The 17,143-nt window shown below is 36.9% G+C and overlaps 1 protein-coding gene across 3 annotated transcripts in view; it reads left to right on the forward strand.

Annotated features, from left to right (window-relative positions):
* The window catches only part of CPNE8 (copine 8), a 92,047-nt gene that overhangs the window by 39,676 nt on the left and 35,228 nt on the right, over positions 1-17,143 (forward strand). For all 3 annotated transcript variants that reach the window (XM_057417823.1, XM_057417824.1, XM_057417825.1), the window contains exons 7-10: positions 5,179-5,242; positions 7,534-7,637; positions 9,375-9,479; positions 14,654-14,695. In XM_057417823.1, the coding sequence (XP_057273806.1) occupies positions 5,179-5,242; positions 7,534-7,637; positions 9,375-9,479; positions 14,654-14,695 (315 nt within the window). The remainder of the gene's footprint in view (positions 1-5,178; positions 5,243-7,533; positions 7,638-9,374; positions 9,480-14,653; positions 14,696-17,143) is intronic.

Here is a 17,143-nt window from a genome sequence, read left to right on the forward strand (position 1 = left end):
CTACTGAAGTAGCACTTTTTGTACTTAAGCAGCTTGAGGAGCTTGTATTCCATTCTCTGATTGGCATTCAAGAAAGCTGTGACGTTTCTTGGAAATGAAAATTATAAATACTCAAAGCTTGAACTTCAGATCTATCTACTTTGGACATTTACAAAAGACTCAGGAGATTCAAGACTCCATGGCTGTCATGAGCTGACCAACTCTAAGTCAGATTGTATATCACCAGGTAAAATTCCCTTAGGATACTCTTGTTCTTCATTAAAACAAAGGTAAATCATCTCAAGCCTAGAGGGGTGACAGACAGTGGTCTGTCAGGCAGACTGAAGAATACCTTGCTGCTAACCTTCATGGTTGAGTACAAAAGTGAAGATGTACACACACATTTTTCTCCTTTGCCTTCATGACAGGCATGACTTGAAGTTTCATTGGTCTTGCAAGCACCAGCAAATTGCTCATCTGAGGCATGAACCTAATATTATTTGGTCTTGGCAGTTATGCAGATGTCTCCTGAGCATCCCTTTCTGTTTCTGACACTATTAAGGGCTTTAAATTCTATGCAGTCTGCTATAGAAGACTCTTGTTCCCAGAATGGAAGCGTGCTGGCCTGTTATCCTTGTGACTATGAGCAGTTTTGTTCAAGAGCATACTTTAGTGTTGCACTTTATTTTAAAGACTGGCCAGGTACAGAGATGAACATTTGCTTGGGATTATTTCACTTGGAAAGTAAATCCGATCATACAAAGCAGGTGAAATGGAGAACCTGACATTTTAACAGTAATGTTTACTCTCTTTACCTATTGGGTTACTAGATTCATTGAATGGCTTCGCAAGACAAACTCCATGCGTAAGATTTACTCAGACTGGCCTTGTGTGCCTCAGTTTTGTTAGCACGAAAGGACAAGGTACAGATGTTTCTAATTCCAGAAATTGTACAGCTTTATTTTTCTCTCAACAGAGCATTACCTTCCCAGGCATCGCTCAGAATTAGATATTTTCATGTTCTGTCTTCCTAGAGAGAAGATGCTAGCCACTTTCATAACTGAGCAATGTTTCTTTCAGGATCTCCTAAGTGCATTCCTGTAGGGATTCCCTTTAATGATGAGGCAGAGATATTGCAAAGCTTAATGAGCGTTCCATGCTAGTTATTCACATCTTAGTGCTATTGCCTGCTAATGAGGTTGTACTGGAGCCAGCTGGCCTATTTTGGAAAGTTCATTGTCCTGTCATCTTTCTGTGAACATAATTGATAGAAAAACATCTGAACCCCAGAACTGGGACTTCCTATATATTTGTCTTATCCTCTTATCTGTGGTTGTGACTGCCAGAGCTAGGTTTTGTAAATTCAGGGATACGACTAAATGTTTTAATGATCAGAAAGGTGTTCCTTCGTCTGCCTCATTGCCGTTTCACCTTGCAAAACTGGAGGCTCTGTTTAACCTCTCAGGTTTGAATTCCCAGATAAATTGTCATTTTTCTCCAACTTTATCACCAGTTCCTTTCCATCCTTGTTGAAGCCCAAATGGTCTTCAGAGTGCTTTTCAAAATTCTCTAGGTGCTGCAGGTGTGGAGTCTCAGTCATGGAATCATTTGCTCTAAACCAGTTACTCCTCAAGACTGTATCTTATCTAGAGACATGCATATATTGATGAGGACCTTGCATTTGATGGTTTTCTGTTTGATTCCTCTAATAGTCAGATTACTTGCTCCTTCAAATACTGTCCAAAAAGAGATGATTGTCGTAGAACACCTTCAGGTTCTAGCTCTGAAACCAGTAAGACTCACTGAAACGTAAATCTTCCTCACATTTTACTTTCTTTGATTCAGTTTGCACCCTATTCACACTTAGACTGGCACATTTTCTATATCTGAGTGTCATATAGCTAGCACTGAGTATTGGAGTTGACAGTGCTTATGCAATACAGATTGCCTTACTATTACCCCACAAACCCTCAGGGTTTCCACAGAAATTTACCCTGAGAAACTGGTTGCCTAAACATAAGTTCTGTATTGTCACTTCAATGCTATAGAACCAATTCCATGGCAGCTCAGTACCAGTTATTCATGAAAGTGAAAGAAGACGGGCAGTGGCACTGCATTCTTGGTTTAAACAGGTGGAACTCTTACATGCTCATCTTCAAGGTAATATTAGTCAATATTTCTGTGGCAATGGGAAGAACTGGTCTGTATTGCTGAATCTCTAAGTAGTGTATTTTCATGCAGTGATAAGACCAGTTTAAAATTATTTTGATATTCTCAGAAGGCATTATTGCTATTTAAAGGTCTTGCCATTTGGCTGATCTGTGACCACTGAAGTTTTTTTCAGGGTGCTGACTTTGTACTTGAGGATATTTTCCTTAATGAATAGTTTGTAAGGGAATTCATAAGAGATCAAACTCTTTAGTGTCTGCAATGGTCCAGCACTTCTTTTATGCTTGTAGGCTCAAGACAAGCATTCAAAGATCGTACTTAATAGTGTCACAAACTGTAGAGGTCATTTGATAGAATTTTTAGTTCCTGAATAGTGAGAACTTTCTGTTCTGTAGAGAAATTCTGTGCTATCCTCAGTTAAGCATTTCACTGCTGTGCCAGCCATCAGTGGCAATATTATCCTTCCTTTATAAGGCATGTGTCCTTAAGAACCTTGGAGATACATGAAGCTGAAGCTTACCCTAGGTTGCTTTTAGATATTACTTTTCACATCTACTTTTCACATCTACTCAACTACCAAGAATTCCTTTTTCTTTTTTTTTTGCCTACCCATACCCACCTAAATATCTTCAGGGGATTGCCTCTCCAGTTTCCCCAGTCCTCCAGAATGATAATTGCAGACATATGTATCTCTTGGGGTTGGGCAATATTACCAAGTAAGTGGTTTCCGTACTGCTGTTACTACAACATTTCAGAAGTTTTTGAAGCTTCAAGAAGTACTGTTCAAAAGAAAAAATGCAGCTTTTTTATCTTTTGAAAATCTGAGATTTCAATTTCAATATCCCATTGTTACAGAGGCTAAAATGGGTAATTTTCACTCCTGACCCGTAGAAGAGTGGAAGATATAAAACCTTATGAATTGAAGAAGCTGATAAAACCGTGAATTGTACCATGTAATATTTGTAATGTCCAGATTATTTTTCCTGTTGTATGGAGAAAGTTCTCTGATTCGGTCGTAAAGGATTGTACTCTATGTCATGCCACATTAAATGGAAGAATGCCAGAAGTTTTGTGTGTATATGAATAGTCATTTAAAATTTCACAACAAACCTTGAATAGTTTCCCTATCCACTGTTTTCCTTGTGAAATTCAGATTTACCATGCAGCACTGAGGAGGTCCAGGAGAGCAGTCATGTGCACTTCTGATGACTGACAAATGATTGCAGTGGCTAAGGAGCAGCATTTCTTTGTGTGTTCCTTATTGTCCTGGGTTCAGCCGTAGCAGTCATTTTTTCTGCTTAGTAGCTGGTGCAGTGCTGTGTTTTTGACTTTCGGCCTGGGAACAGCGCTGATAACACCGGTGGTTTTAGTTACTGCTCAGTAATGTTTACTCTGACCAAGGACTTTGTGAGTCTTGTGCTCTGCCAGGGAGGAGGGGAAGCCGACAGGAAGCAGAGACAGGACACCTGACCCAAACCAGCCAAAGAGGTATTCCATACCACAGCACGTCATGCCCAGTATATAAAGTGGGAGCAGTTACCCGAAGGGCTTAGATCACTGCTCAGTCGGGCTGGGTATCTGTCGGCAGGTGGTGAGCAGTTGTATTCTCTTTCCTTGTTATTTCCCTTATCATTATTATCATTGGTGGCAGCAGCAGTGGTTTGTGTTATACCTTAGTTACTGGACTGCTCTTATCTCAACCCGTGGGAGTTACATTCTTTCAATTCTCCTCCCCATCCCTCGGGGGGGGGGGGGGGGGGGGGGAGGTAGGGGGGGAGTGAGAGAACAGCTCTGTGGTTCGGAATTACGGCTGGGCTTAAACCACAACACTTATAGACTTAAAAATCAACTTCTAAACAGGAGTTTCAGTGAGCTTGCAGAAATTTGCATCAGGATTTGCTCCTAATTTTTATCTGCTTCTAAGAACTATTTTCCCACCAGTTCTCTATTATACCACAGTCTTGGTAAGTCTAGCTAAATCTCACTTAATGAGAGTTGTAGAGCATTGTACAAAATTTCAGAAGAATTAAGGAAATTAACAAGCAAAATAAGAGCAAAAGTAGATGTTTATATTAATGTCTTGTCTTAACAGAAGAACAGGAGTGCCCTCTAGTTCTTTTAGAAAAAAAGAAATACAATTTTAAAATGTAATTTTACCTAAATGTCTTCTTGGAAAGTATTTTTATTCAAATCAGTAATTATGTTCAATATCTGAACTAAAACTCTGAACTAAAAATCAGCCTAAGAAATAGCATTAGTTTTGGAAAAGAGGATCTACAAGTAGTCCCCAAGGTGTGTGGTAACGGACACACTAATAGAGGTTTGGATATTGCAAACTACTCATTTATAATACAGCGTCATGCAAAAAGTTGCATCTCAGTATGTGCATTTCCCACTGCCACGCCCCTCCCTCCTCAAAAAAAAGCTGCTGGCACTGAATGCTGTCAGATTATGTGTGGCTTTTCTGTTCCTGTATAGTTCTTTATGTAAGGATCTGTTTTGTGCTTTCTGGTGTTGCAGCAGCATGATTTTAATGGCTGTCTAGGTGAATTATAATCTATGTTGCAACTACTGTATCTGATATGGTGAGGTTATTATGTGTCTTCATAAACATTTCAGGCTGGTGTATAGTTTTAAATATTTTTTAGGTATTTTGTTTAAAGAAAATTTGCAAAAGGGTGCTTTTCACAAATCAGTAAGTTGTAGAGTCATCTTTAAATAAAGTATCAGTGGGAGGGCAAAAAAATAAGATTCTGGTATTGTCATTTCATCCCATTCAGCTTTTTATGCTATTTCCTTTAAAAATTAAACTGATTTGTTTCTTGCTAGTTAGAATAAATACACAACTCGTGTACCAATTCACTTAGGATAAATCAACTTTTTTACACAGGACAAGTGTCAAAAAGGGAAATTGCACAGCATGTCAGCAGTTTTGTGACTTGAAAGCTTCCCTTGTGTTTATCTGTATGAGCTGTAACTTTCATAAATGATATCAAGGAACTGAGGTGATGTAGTTGTATGTTCTTGCAGAGGAATTCCTGGGAAGAAATGTGGGACAGTCATAGTAACAGCAGAGGAACTAGGCTGTTGTCGAGTAAGTATGTGTTCATTACTTTTTGAAAAATTAAATGATAATGATTTTGTGATTTACGCAGCACCAGATTCTCAAAGACGTGATGTAGAAGTTTACATTTTGTGACATACAGAATTTAGAGTACCTTTTTCCTATGAATTACTCTTAGTTTTAGGTAGAAGCAGCAGAAAAAAGCATCAGGATCAAGGTTTTGATTCTTAGATGACTCTTTAATCTTTATTTGCCCAAGTAATCAATCATATTTTAATCCGTTACTTTTATTATTTTTAATAAAGATCTATTTGTTTCAGGAATGGAATTATATTTCCATTATGGAAGGGAACGTTACATGAACATCAAAGTAAAATTTGGGATTTTTAACCTTATAATTAAAAGGCAGTGAGGAATTTGGCTGGTGAAGGGGAAAGACATGGTGAGGATTTTTTTTCCCAATATTCTGGGTTTATGCTCCAAGATGAGCATTTTTATCCCAGTTGTAACAAACTATTTAAAAACCACAAATATGTGATAGAATCCATAATCAGAACAGGTTTGGTTTTTTTCTTTCCCTTTTAAGAAGGCAAATACTGGGTGCCTTCCAAGGTCCACATGTTCTTCCATGTTCACCCCACTCAGATTTTACATGCATGATGACTAGTTCAAAATCAGTGAAGGGAACTTGTGAAGAATTTGGAACTCGGTCTCTCTCTTGCACTCTCTTTTGCATTGCCTGTCATGCTCTTTCATGTGCACACCCTCTCACGCAGTCTATCACCATCTCTTGTATACTTTTATTGAGATATTTTTCTACCTAGGTTTATTCATTAATTTGAATAATTCTCATTTGATCTTCTGCGTTTTTTTTTTACCAAACATTTATAGCTCGTATTCAGAATAGCAAAGATTTTTAGAATCACTGAATTGCTGAAATTGGAAGAGACCTTGGGAGATTGCTTAGTCCAACCTTCCTGCTCTTCATAGAGCAGGTTACTTGGGGCTCTGTGCAGTCGGGTTTTGAATGCATCCAAGCAGACTCCATAGTCTCTGTGTTTCAGTGTTTTGCCACAGCCACAGCAAAAAATTTTTTTCTTGTATTTAAATGGAATTTGCTGTGCTTCAATTTGCACTTACTACCACTTGTTCTTCCACTTCATAGACTAAGCAGAGTCTGTTTACTCCTTTCCAGCAGCTGTTTATACAGATTGGTAAGATCCCTTCTGTTTTTCAGGCTAAATAATTCCAGGTGTCAGCCTCTTACCATGGTCCAGTCCCTTAGAGTGGCCTCACCAGTGCTGTGTCACTTCCTTCAGCTTTCTGTCAGCACTTCTCCCAATGCAGTCCAGGAGGCCACTTGCCACCGTTGTTGCCAAAGGCACATTGTTCAGCTTGGTGCCCACCAAGACCTGCTAGTCCTTTCCTGAAAAGCTGCTTTCTAGCTGTGTGTCCCACAGCCTGCAGTGGGGTTATTCCTCTCCAAGTGCAGTACTTGGCATTTCCCTCTGTGGAACTCTGTGAGGTTCATGTTCGTTTGGTTTTCTAGCCAAGGCATAGAAGGCTGTGAGAAACACTTTTCCATGTCCTTTGTCACCTGGTCCCCTGCCGCACTCAGTGCTGATCCCATATTTTCCTTAGTCTTCCTCTTGCTGCTATTATACCTGTAGACCAGTCTTCCAGCAGACCCTGCTCCAGTTAGCAGGTGAGCCTGCAGATTTATCTTTGCATTTATAATCCTCACGTTCTTGACTCTACCCAAAGACATGAACTGTGTGTGACTATCACTTAACCTGCCCACAGCAAAGAAACTTTTCTCCTTGTTTGTCATCAGAAGGGGTGTATTTTGTATGTTCAGGCTCATTTTCTGGAAGCTTTAAGACTCTTAATAGCAAGCTACTAAGCCACTTGCTTTACAGACAGCAGGAGCAGACAGCTGCAGGTTCCAGTCATTGAAGAGATGAGGCTTACTCATGTCTCACTGGAGTTTCTAACATTAATTCTATTATGCCTTCCTTGCCTGTGCATCTATTTCCTTGAGGCTGCAATTTTGCATGTCAGAAAATAATGGAAATGTCCTGAGGCGTTTAGCGCAGAAATTTACCTGTCCTCTGCAGCTGCTACAGAAGAATTCTTGGTTCCAGCAGCTCAAACTGCACTAAAAGGATGTGGCAGGAACGCAAATATGTAGAGGGCATCTAGAAGACACATACTCTCATTATTTTGTTTTCTATTTACATGGTTATTAGCGAATTTTACTTTTCTATTTTAGTGTAATAAACTGCATGCTGTATGTAATTTTTCTGTATTACCCATTTCAGGATTCAGTTTTAATGCAGTTTTGTGCGAACAAACTAGACAAGAAGGACTTTTTTGGCAAATCTGATCCTTTCCTCGTATTTCATCGAAGCAACGAAGATGGCAGGTAGATGCCTGTTAAGTATTTCTGCTGCTAAACAGTAGGCAATTTACTTATTTGCAGATGGTAATATAGTTTTAATTTTTTATGTGTCAGATTAATGTTTCTTTTATCATGTTTGTTGGATTTAAGTATATAAAATTATGCAGTACAGGAATAAAATTTATGACAAATAGATCAAATATTGCGGCTCAGGGTTTTAAGAGTTAAATGTGTGATAAATATAGAGCACTATGAAAATTAATTGTAATAAAAATAGTAAAATAGTGTTACTTTTGCTAGGAAAAGTGTGCGTTTAATGTTAAATAGAATTCTCAAAGAAAATTGTAGCTGCAGAATATATTAATCCTTACAAATTGTTTTAGATAAAAAGATACTGCAAATTTGGAAACATCTTTTATCTTTTGTCAGACTTCTAGGAAATAGAATTTGAAAATACCTTAAATAGATATTTATTTGTTTGGTTTGTTTTTTTTTTTTTTTAATCAAGTAAGTGGCTGTTTGCTACATTTATGCTTTAATTTGTGAAAGTAGATTAATCTGTCCTGTTCTGCTGCTAAGACTTGATGTGATAACTTCAGGTAAACATACTACTTCCGCGGGAGGTCTGCTGGCAGTTTTTCTTGGAAGCTGGTAGTCGTCACATATAACTTCCTATCAAACCACAGGCTAGACATATATGATATTACTTGTTTGAGTAGCTTAGCTGGAACAGGTGTTAACATAAACCTATGTATGGGTCTGTGTGTCTCTTCCCTGCTCTTTTCCTCTCGGAGGCAGATTATAGAAACAACTTCCTTAATAAGCACTGAGTATCTTAAATTGTGAGCCTGGAGGAGTTAGGGCTCTTTTGTGAGTTGCATTAAGGTCATTAGTGGAATTTCTCTGGGCATTCACTGAGAGTGCTGGTATATGCAGTTTCTCTTGGCCTTGAGTGCCGTGCTTTTCCACTTCCTTCCAAGACATGAGTGTTGAGCCACTGGGTCTTTATTGGTCTCCTGAATCCAGCAGTGGTCAGAAGGATGCTCACTTTTCTGTCTCAGCTTCAGGCATGTCTTCTGAGCCATAGCCAGGATAAAAACAGGCCTTTGGAACATAAAGAAGATATTCCCTTACAGGACAGCTTTAGTCACATCTGTATGTAGAATTTCAGTAGTGATTTCACCAGTGACCTTGCCTCCTGTTTTCTTTTGAGCAATTCAGTCCCAAGGCAAGGATTTAAAACATGTATTTTAATTTTGCATTATTTAGAGAAAGCCTGAGAGAAGGTGATCATAGGGTCTTACGGAGCCTTGAAGGTTTTACCTGAGACAGCCCTGGTTAAAAAATCATAGACATAAAATGGGGAACAAGAATCAGAAAGCCGTGACACCCTTGGCTCCATTTCTGAATCTGTACCAGACCGCTTTCTTTCTGGATCTGTGATGGATTCCTGGCTGTACAAGGCCTGTTTAAATAAGCAGGATGGAGGCTGCTTTTGCCTGAAATAACTCACTGAATACTTGTAAATCTTGCTAAAGTTTTGGGTAAAAACATTTTAGGTTTAAAGTTGTTGAGCACCATGGTGTGCAATCTGTCTCAGCCCCATCTGTCCTCAGTTCTTCCTCCTCTCTGATGTCACTGCATTTCTTTTTTAGTTGTCTTAAATTCTATTTGGACATTGTGCAAATGAATAGAGATTCCGTGTCTGATGACACAAAAGAAAAAGTAAATAAATTCCAATTTATTTTTTTTTTATTACAGTTTTACAATCTGCCACAAAACTGAAGTCATAAAAAATACATTAAATCCAGTGTGGCAGGCTTTCAAGATTTCTGTCAGAGCACTGTGTAATGGAGACTATGACCGGTAAGCTCTAGGTTAAACTTTCTTAGCATACACAATTCTTCCCCCCCAGCTCATGTGTTTTTTTCCATGTGAGTTTTTCTATGCAGTTCAGTTCCTGATGCTGTTAAGGTTATTTAATCACAATTTTGAAAGGATAATATGTGTTCAAAGCCATTCATCGCATTAAAGAATTTAATAAAATAAAGCCAATATAGTAACTCTGTAGGAGATGTTAGTGGTGATTTCTGGAAAAAAATGCTTTGCTCTCTATGGTGTGATTAACAGTTAAAAGACTAATTTGAAGAGTGGTCACTGTTCCTAGTGTGCACAGTATTTTTAATAATGTTTCAATGGAAAATAATGGTGATCTGTCTTCCTTTTGTGACATTGTAATGTCAGAGGATGCTGATAAATGAAAGTGTTTAAAATATATAAGGTAAGTAGATGGGAAATGCAGAAGGTAATTGTCATCTTCAAATTTGAAGTTTTCTGTGATCCCATGCAAAAGGATCCACTTTTGGATGGTTATAATCATAATAATACCATGTTTTTAATCAATCCTTCCCCAACAGTAACAAGCAAAATAGTTAATTTGGGGAATGGTGGATATTTTTAGACTCCTTAAAACCTGGACATGCTAACTTACAGCAATATAAGCATGAAAAGTGTTTAGCTTCCTATTGATGACTTCTTGCTCTGTTGTTACCATTCACATTTTTGAAATACATTCAAGTGTTGGTGTTAATATATTAAGTACCCAGTTAAATTTCTGGTGGTTTATCTATCTCTGCTACTTGAAATCTGGAGTACTGGAATTATTTTAAGTAAGACTCTGAGAAAGTATAAATTTTTCACTTAGTCATAATGCTTTTGGCAGTCTCGAGTGCAATATTTAGTTTAAAATCATGAAGAAAATGTTTGAAGACTAGAATAAAAATATGCATAATACATAAGCTGAATGTAGTAGATAGGTGTGCTAAGGTTCAGTTCACCTTTATGTAAACTGTGTGAAAGATAAAAGAGATGTAAAATGCACTTGTCTGGGTACTTCAGAGGCAAAAGGTATGTTATCTTATTGATTAAAATACAAAAAGGTTCAGTATTGAATTCTGTTAAACATGAGCTAATGTTTCAAGCAGCAGAAGCTAAATCCTTTGTTGAAATATATTACTGCGTGTAAGGAATTTAAGTAAGATTTTGCTTAAATTGATAATTTTCCTGTGAGTGTCTTTAATCTGTAATTTAAGTAGTTGCTTCTCTACCTCAGCTTTTATTTTCAGCTTCCATATACATGATTGCCATTCCTTCATGTGGACTTTATGTTACTGTAGTACAACATGATTTTACCATATCATAACTCCATTGCATTATTTTATCAAGCTAATTATTCCATGAAACAGACACTAAAATTATTTTAATTGGTTACCATGAAAACCAAGTCTTCCAGGGAAGCATTCCTTGAATTTATAATTTACTAGCTAATGCCCGAGGATAAACAAATCAACTCTTGAATCAACTGACAATCTCAGTAGTCAATATGAAGAAGCAGGACACTAGAAAGTGCTTATATACACTAGACTAAGTAGAGTGCTTTCGCAGTCATAAAGCTCTGTCTTATAAATGGCTTATTAAAAAGTCAGAAGCTAGTTGACTTTTGATATTTTTTTTTTTTTTTTTTCCCCCAGGAAAGTGGTATTAATTTATCATTTTGGGAGGGAATGGACCTTTTTAGGGTATTCTACCAGATCTTTGCTTTATTTTATGTATGATCATAGAATCATAGAATGGTTTAATTTGGAAGGGATCAACTTAGATCAAACCAGTTTCTTCTTCCAGATTAGCAAACAATTCTCATTAGTCAGAATCAAACCTAAACTACTCACTCTCAAGTTATATCATCTGTGAAACCATGTCCTTCCTCATTTGTAGCAACATTTGGGCAGCTTGGACGCTGTCATCGCATTTCTGTCTTGTGGTACAGAGAAAATATCTGTTCCAAAATGAATACCAAAGGAAAAGAGCTTTTGTCACGGCCAACAGCTTCTGTTTCTGGGCAACTCATCTGTCAGCTAGTACATCACATTATATCTTCCTTAAACATAAATACACCCTGCTGCTCTTCAGTCATAGAAAATGACCAAATTTTGGTAGAAACCAATATTTCTTGGGAAAGAAGATGAGGTTTGTGTTCCATTATTCTTGAAAATAAAGCCAGAAGTAAAAATGGCTGCATATGGTATTTTTGAGAAATTCAAGTTCTGACCATTTACTCTCGTCTCTCATACTGGAATGCCTGAGACATGACTACTACATGAGTCTACTTAATGATTCTCATTCACATTACAGAATCAAGATGTCAAACATATAGGGAATGTCACAGGTCTGGACGAAGTCTCCTTTTCTCATGAGAATACTTACTCATAGAATCACAGTATCATAGAACAGTTTGGGTTGGAAGGGACCATCAAAGATGATCTAGATCCCACCCCCTGCCACGGGCAGGGACATCTTCCACTGGACCAGGTTTCTCAAAGCCCCATCCAACCTGACCTGAACATTGCCAGGGATGAAGCATTTACCACTTCTTTGGGCAAACCATTCCAGTGCCTCACCACCATCAAAGTAAAGAACTTCCTTGTATCCAACCTGAACTTCCCCTGTTAAAGTTTGTACCCATTACCCCTTGTCCTATCACTACAGTTCCTGATGAAGAATCCCTTTCCAGCATCCTTGTAGGCTCCCTTCAGGTACTGGAAGGCTGCTGTAAGGTTACCACACAGCCTTCTCTTCTCCAGGCTGAACAGCCCCAACACCAAACAGAAATAAAAACGGCAGTGCAGAATAGCCTGGATAGAAAAAATAATTTTGATTCAATTGTTTTGGGCTCTCAAATAGCACACACTGTTATTTTCTGCATAAAGTTTTGAAGACACAAATATCCAAACCCAAACATTCCCTAACCTTGATTTTTTTTTTTAAAGTTAAAGATTTTTTTAAACCATGCCATTTAAGATAAAATAGTAGTGTAGAAATGGTAAAATACCAGTATTTGAAGATTTGAAAGTCCTTTTAATACCTTGCATGTCATGCAAAATAGGTAAACTCAAGATCTGTGATCAATGCCTTTAGTATGAAATAAATTTCAGGAAAGAGGAGCTATTCAAGGAAGAATTGCTTCTATGAAGTTACATATTTGAAGATCCTTCAAATTAAATGTTTCCTTTGACGGGTCAGATACTTGGTGGGATAGAGAAGGTTTGGAGCTGGTCTTGACTTCATTCCAAAGAATAATCAGTTTTCATTCTAAGGTGACTTAACCCCAAACTGAAATTCTAGAAGAGGGGTAAAAGGTAGTAAATGGTGTGGTCAGAGACATTAAATTTGAGTTGAAAAGAGAAACATCCAGACAAAGCAAATCCTTTGCCTCTTCTGTAATATTATAAAAAATGAAAACCCAGGCATGAATTTGTTCGTGCACATAGTATCAACTGTCGATCAACCTTTTCCCAAAACTGTCCCTTCCTTGTAAAGAAAATTATTCAACACATATTCAAATGTATTTCATAGGAAGAATGAGGAGCAGCTTCCGTGGAAGCAAATTATAATGTCATTGCTTGAATTCCTGTCTCATCTATTAATACCACAGACCTAATCACTTCATGTGAAACTGTTCTGAAGAATAGAAGTAAGCAAGCTGTTGGTTAAAAAATAGAAAATCTGGAGGTGTTATTTTTCTATCCCATGTTCAGTTCACTTTAGGCCAGATAGGATTCATTAGTACTAATTGCTGAATTTATATATGCTCTTTCTCTAGTAAAGGGAGATAAATAAAACCGTAAACTGTCTCCATCCTGGTATGCTTCCTGTTTCATTACTGATGCTGATGATAATATGCTTTATAGTATTTGCATTTTAAGAAATCTGCTCTTCAAGTAAGTATGTAAAATAAGATTGATCCTTTACGTGGGAAATTTTTGTGTGTTTCCAGCCATCCCTGAAGCAAAAATAGTTAGAGCTGTCCTTAGAGGTTCACTTCACTCATAGGGAAAGAGTTCATCTCCACATTCATCTTCCATTTGCAGCTTGCCCACCAGTTCCTTACTCACTAAGAGGAGGATGAGTATTCCCACACTGTCCAGGGCAATCTGGCAGTTTGGGAAGAACTGGTAGCCGGTGTCTGTTATGTTCTCCCCACATCGCACAGGCTGCTTGTCCCATTTCATTCCAAGGAACCAGAGTTATGGTTATGTCGTATAATCTGATGGTTAACTAGTGTAGTCCAATGAAAGCACTAAATAACTATCCTGTTGGCTTTATAGGAATTAAAAAAAAAGAAAGTTATGCTGCACTTTTGTGTCCTCTTTGGTCAGTTGGCCAAGCAGCCTCCTCCTCTATTGAGAGCTAGAGGGGATTTTAAGAGGGGAAGAGTGCAGTCTGTAAAGAACTACGAATTCTTCCATCTGAACACACAGACAGACAATGCCTTCACAAAATTTTGGGTGGATCTCACCAGCTTTTTTTTCCATCACTGCACAGTGTTTAGGAAAGGTTAATACTGTCTACAAAATTGAAGTTTTATTGTGTTCTGGAATACTTACTTTCATTTAGGAACCAATATTTATAGATTAGAATTTTTTTTTGCTTTAAATGTGCTTTACTTTGTATTTGCTTTGTATTGTGAACATTGCTTTTCATCTGTACTTTGCTGCTTAATGATTTTGTGTTATAAAGGCCCTCTCAATCTCTGCACACTTCTCAAATGTATTACTTTTTTTGTAAGATGTTATTACCCCCCAGTAGATACCCCTTTTCCAGGCATGTACCAAAGAAACCTTCACAATAAGTCCTAGATAGTTACTGTTCTTAAAAACATTGATAATACTTTAGGTTTAAAAAATCATTTATTAAAAAAAACAACAAATCCCACAGAAAATTCAGAGCTTCTGGAGGTAAAAATATATTGGTTAAACTCACATTGTTCCTTTAGTTTCCACTGTATTTTACTTCTAATTTATGAAGGTACGTTGAGTAACCTGAGTGTCTTGCTATTTTCTACCCCATGAGAAATGACTAGAAAATTATGCCTTCTGGATTTGGCACAATTGTTACACCCATATGCTATTAAAGTACAATTAAAGGTAATCCTGGTACATTTTAATATATATTTTAATTGGTTGTGTTTTCTATTTTTTCAGGACAATTAAAATAGAAGTGTATGATTGGGATAGAGACGGAAGGTAAGACATTAATTCTATTGTTAAGCTGTACAGTTAGCCATGCTTAATAAATAGGTTAGCCTGTATATATTTATACATTTATGCACATGTTTTAAAATGTATAAATACACAGTGGCCAGAATAGGACTAGAGAATGTATTTATCAATATTTAAAGGTACAGGTACTGGATAAAAATTTTTGCTATGCTACAGTTCTGTTTTGTTTTGCAGTTGTAAGCCTATTTCAAACGTGGTATTGTATCTTCATACATGGAACGAGCAAGATGAAATGCTTTGTGATCTGTAAAATCAGTTTTGTGAATCTCATGTTATCAGTTAATGTGTGGATATGAAGGGAGGCATAACATGTTTTGTAATCTGTGTTATTTTGCTTAAACCACTGCTTCATAAAGCATTGCTTTTCAAGTGTGATAAAATGCATAAACCTGCAATTGCTCTTTCATGGTTGCTTAGATATTGCAATGTGGAAACTACTTATTAATTATCATCATTTCAGGTTGGGTTTGAATGTTCATTTCCATGCCTGTCTTCATCAAAATGTGGTTCTAAACTCTTGAGTTGAAAGACCTGGGTTTTAAATCACTCCATTGCTAGAAAGAGGATGGTAGAATATACTTGGCATTTCTGTTGCTAAATTCAAGAAAGGCTATCTGTTATTATTCAAGCTTGCTATATCTGTACTGAGTGTGGCTTTTTTTCTGAAGAAATTAGGCTTTCAAATTGCCTTTACTTTGACAAACTAGATAGAATTATTTTTTTATCAGATTGGATGGATAACCATTTAAAAATGTTTGAGCTTGTCTCTTAATACTTTGGTTAGAAACTTTGCTCATAAATCATGGTACTAGAACTTGTATGCAATAAAAGAATATATTGATTTCTATTTATCTTTCAGTTGGCCTGTCTTAAATATTTCCTATTAATCTTAATTTACATCTTTTACTGTATGGATATGCATTTCTGTTTGTATTTTTCAGAGTATATTATTTATTATACAGTAATGTCTTCAATATTGCTAATGCGATTTCCTTCTAGTGTTACAGCTAATGATACTGTGCTTCTGTGGCCCAACAGATCTTGTAATCATAATAGGCAAATTTATCATGTGCTGCCATACATTTCCTTGCTGACAAGGTCAAAAACCAGTTTCAGCCTTCTCAGTTTATACCTTCATCTTCTTGGTTCCGTCATGTAGCCTGTTGGTTTATAAGCATTCTTCTCACATTTATACCTTCTATAAATACCTCTAATGCAAGTTCATCCTTCTTGATTAGCTACTCCCTGGAGAGACAAAATAACATATTTGGCAATGAAAAATACAAGGATTTAAATTAACAAAGCCATATTAGCAAAAAAATCACTTCATCACTGTAATGATGAATTTCTATTGACATCTTTCATTTGTCAGATTTGCCAAATCCTTAAAAAAGTGACATATTTATACTTTTATGTATAAACTGCAATATTTTTTAATAATGTAACAATAACAATTGAATTATATTACCAATTTAATAAAAGGCAAAGATTATTTATTATTAAGGTATCAAATTCCATGTGCTGTCCCATTTCATCAAAAATCACAATCTGAGGTATGATTAAAAAGAAAATGAAGAAATCTGACAAATAGTATTATGTAGCTGCAATTCTGAGTGAAATCTTCAACATACTGTGCAATTTAGGCAGTAATTAGCCTCTACACGTCCCCAAACAGTTTGAAATATTATCTGCTTTTGCTTACCTCCCACTCTGAATACTTATAATATCAATATCTAAAAAAACCAAAAAGTGAAGGATACTTATTCACATATACTCCTTCTTACTCTAACTGTGCGACTTTTTTTTCCTTTTTCTTTCTACCTATTTGCATTTAGAAGCAAGCAGGACACTGACATCTTACATGTTCAGTTCCTCAGAAAGATGAGACAGCACTCATCTCATGTAACTTCAGACAATGTGAAAATCAGACAACTAGATTGGACTAATCATTTAAGCTACTTCAGTAGCTTACAGGGAAAAATGGTCTGATTGAATCCATCCTAACTGGAATAAATTGCCAGTTCATGGGGCCTCTGACTTACTAGTGATTGTAGCAAAGAACCTAAGTGCGTAATTTAACTTTGACATTGCCAAATGTATCTGAAGTGAATCCCTCTCAAGAATTAGTCTATCAATTTTTTGTACAGTGCTGCTGTTACTTAGTTTACATTAATTTCCATGTTTGATGGACTGTTCATAAGCTGTTGTTGCACTAGTCACCTTGTTATGCTGAATTTGTTTGCTCCAGAGGTGTGCAGAGTGGGCAGAAACAACCTTTGAAGGGTCGTCAGAGAGCCTGCTAGATAGCAAAGCAGTTTATGCTGAGTATTGCAGGTTATTCTGCAGTCAGCAAGGCAGCGTTACTGTGCATATACTTGATTTCTGAATCTTGACTTGCCTGACCTCAAGTCC

This window comes from Pezoporus wallicus, unplaced genomic scaffold, assembly GCF_028554395.1.
Source record: "Pezoporus wallicus isolate ANWC-B61680 ecotype Strahan unplaced genomic scaffold, APGP_CSIRO_Pwel_v1 contig_5542, whole genome shotgun sequence".
NCBI lineage: Eukaryota > Metazoa > Chordata > Aves > Psittaciformes > Psittacidae > Pezoporus > Pezoporus wallicus.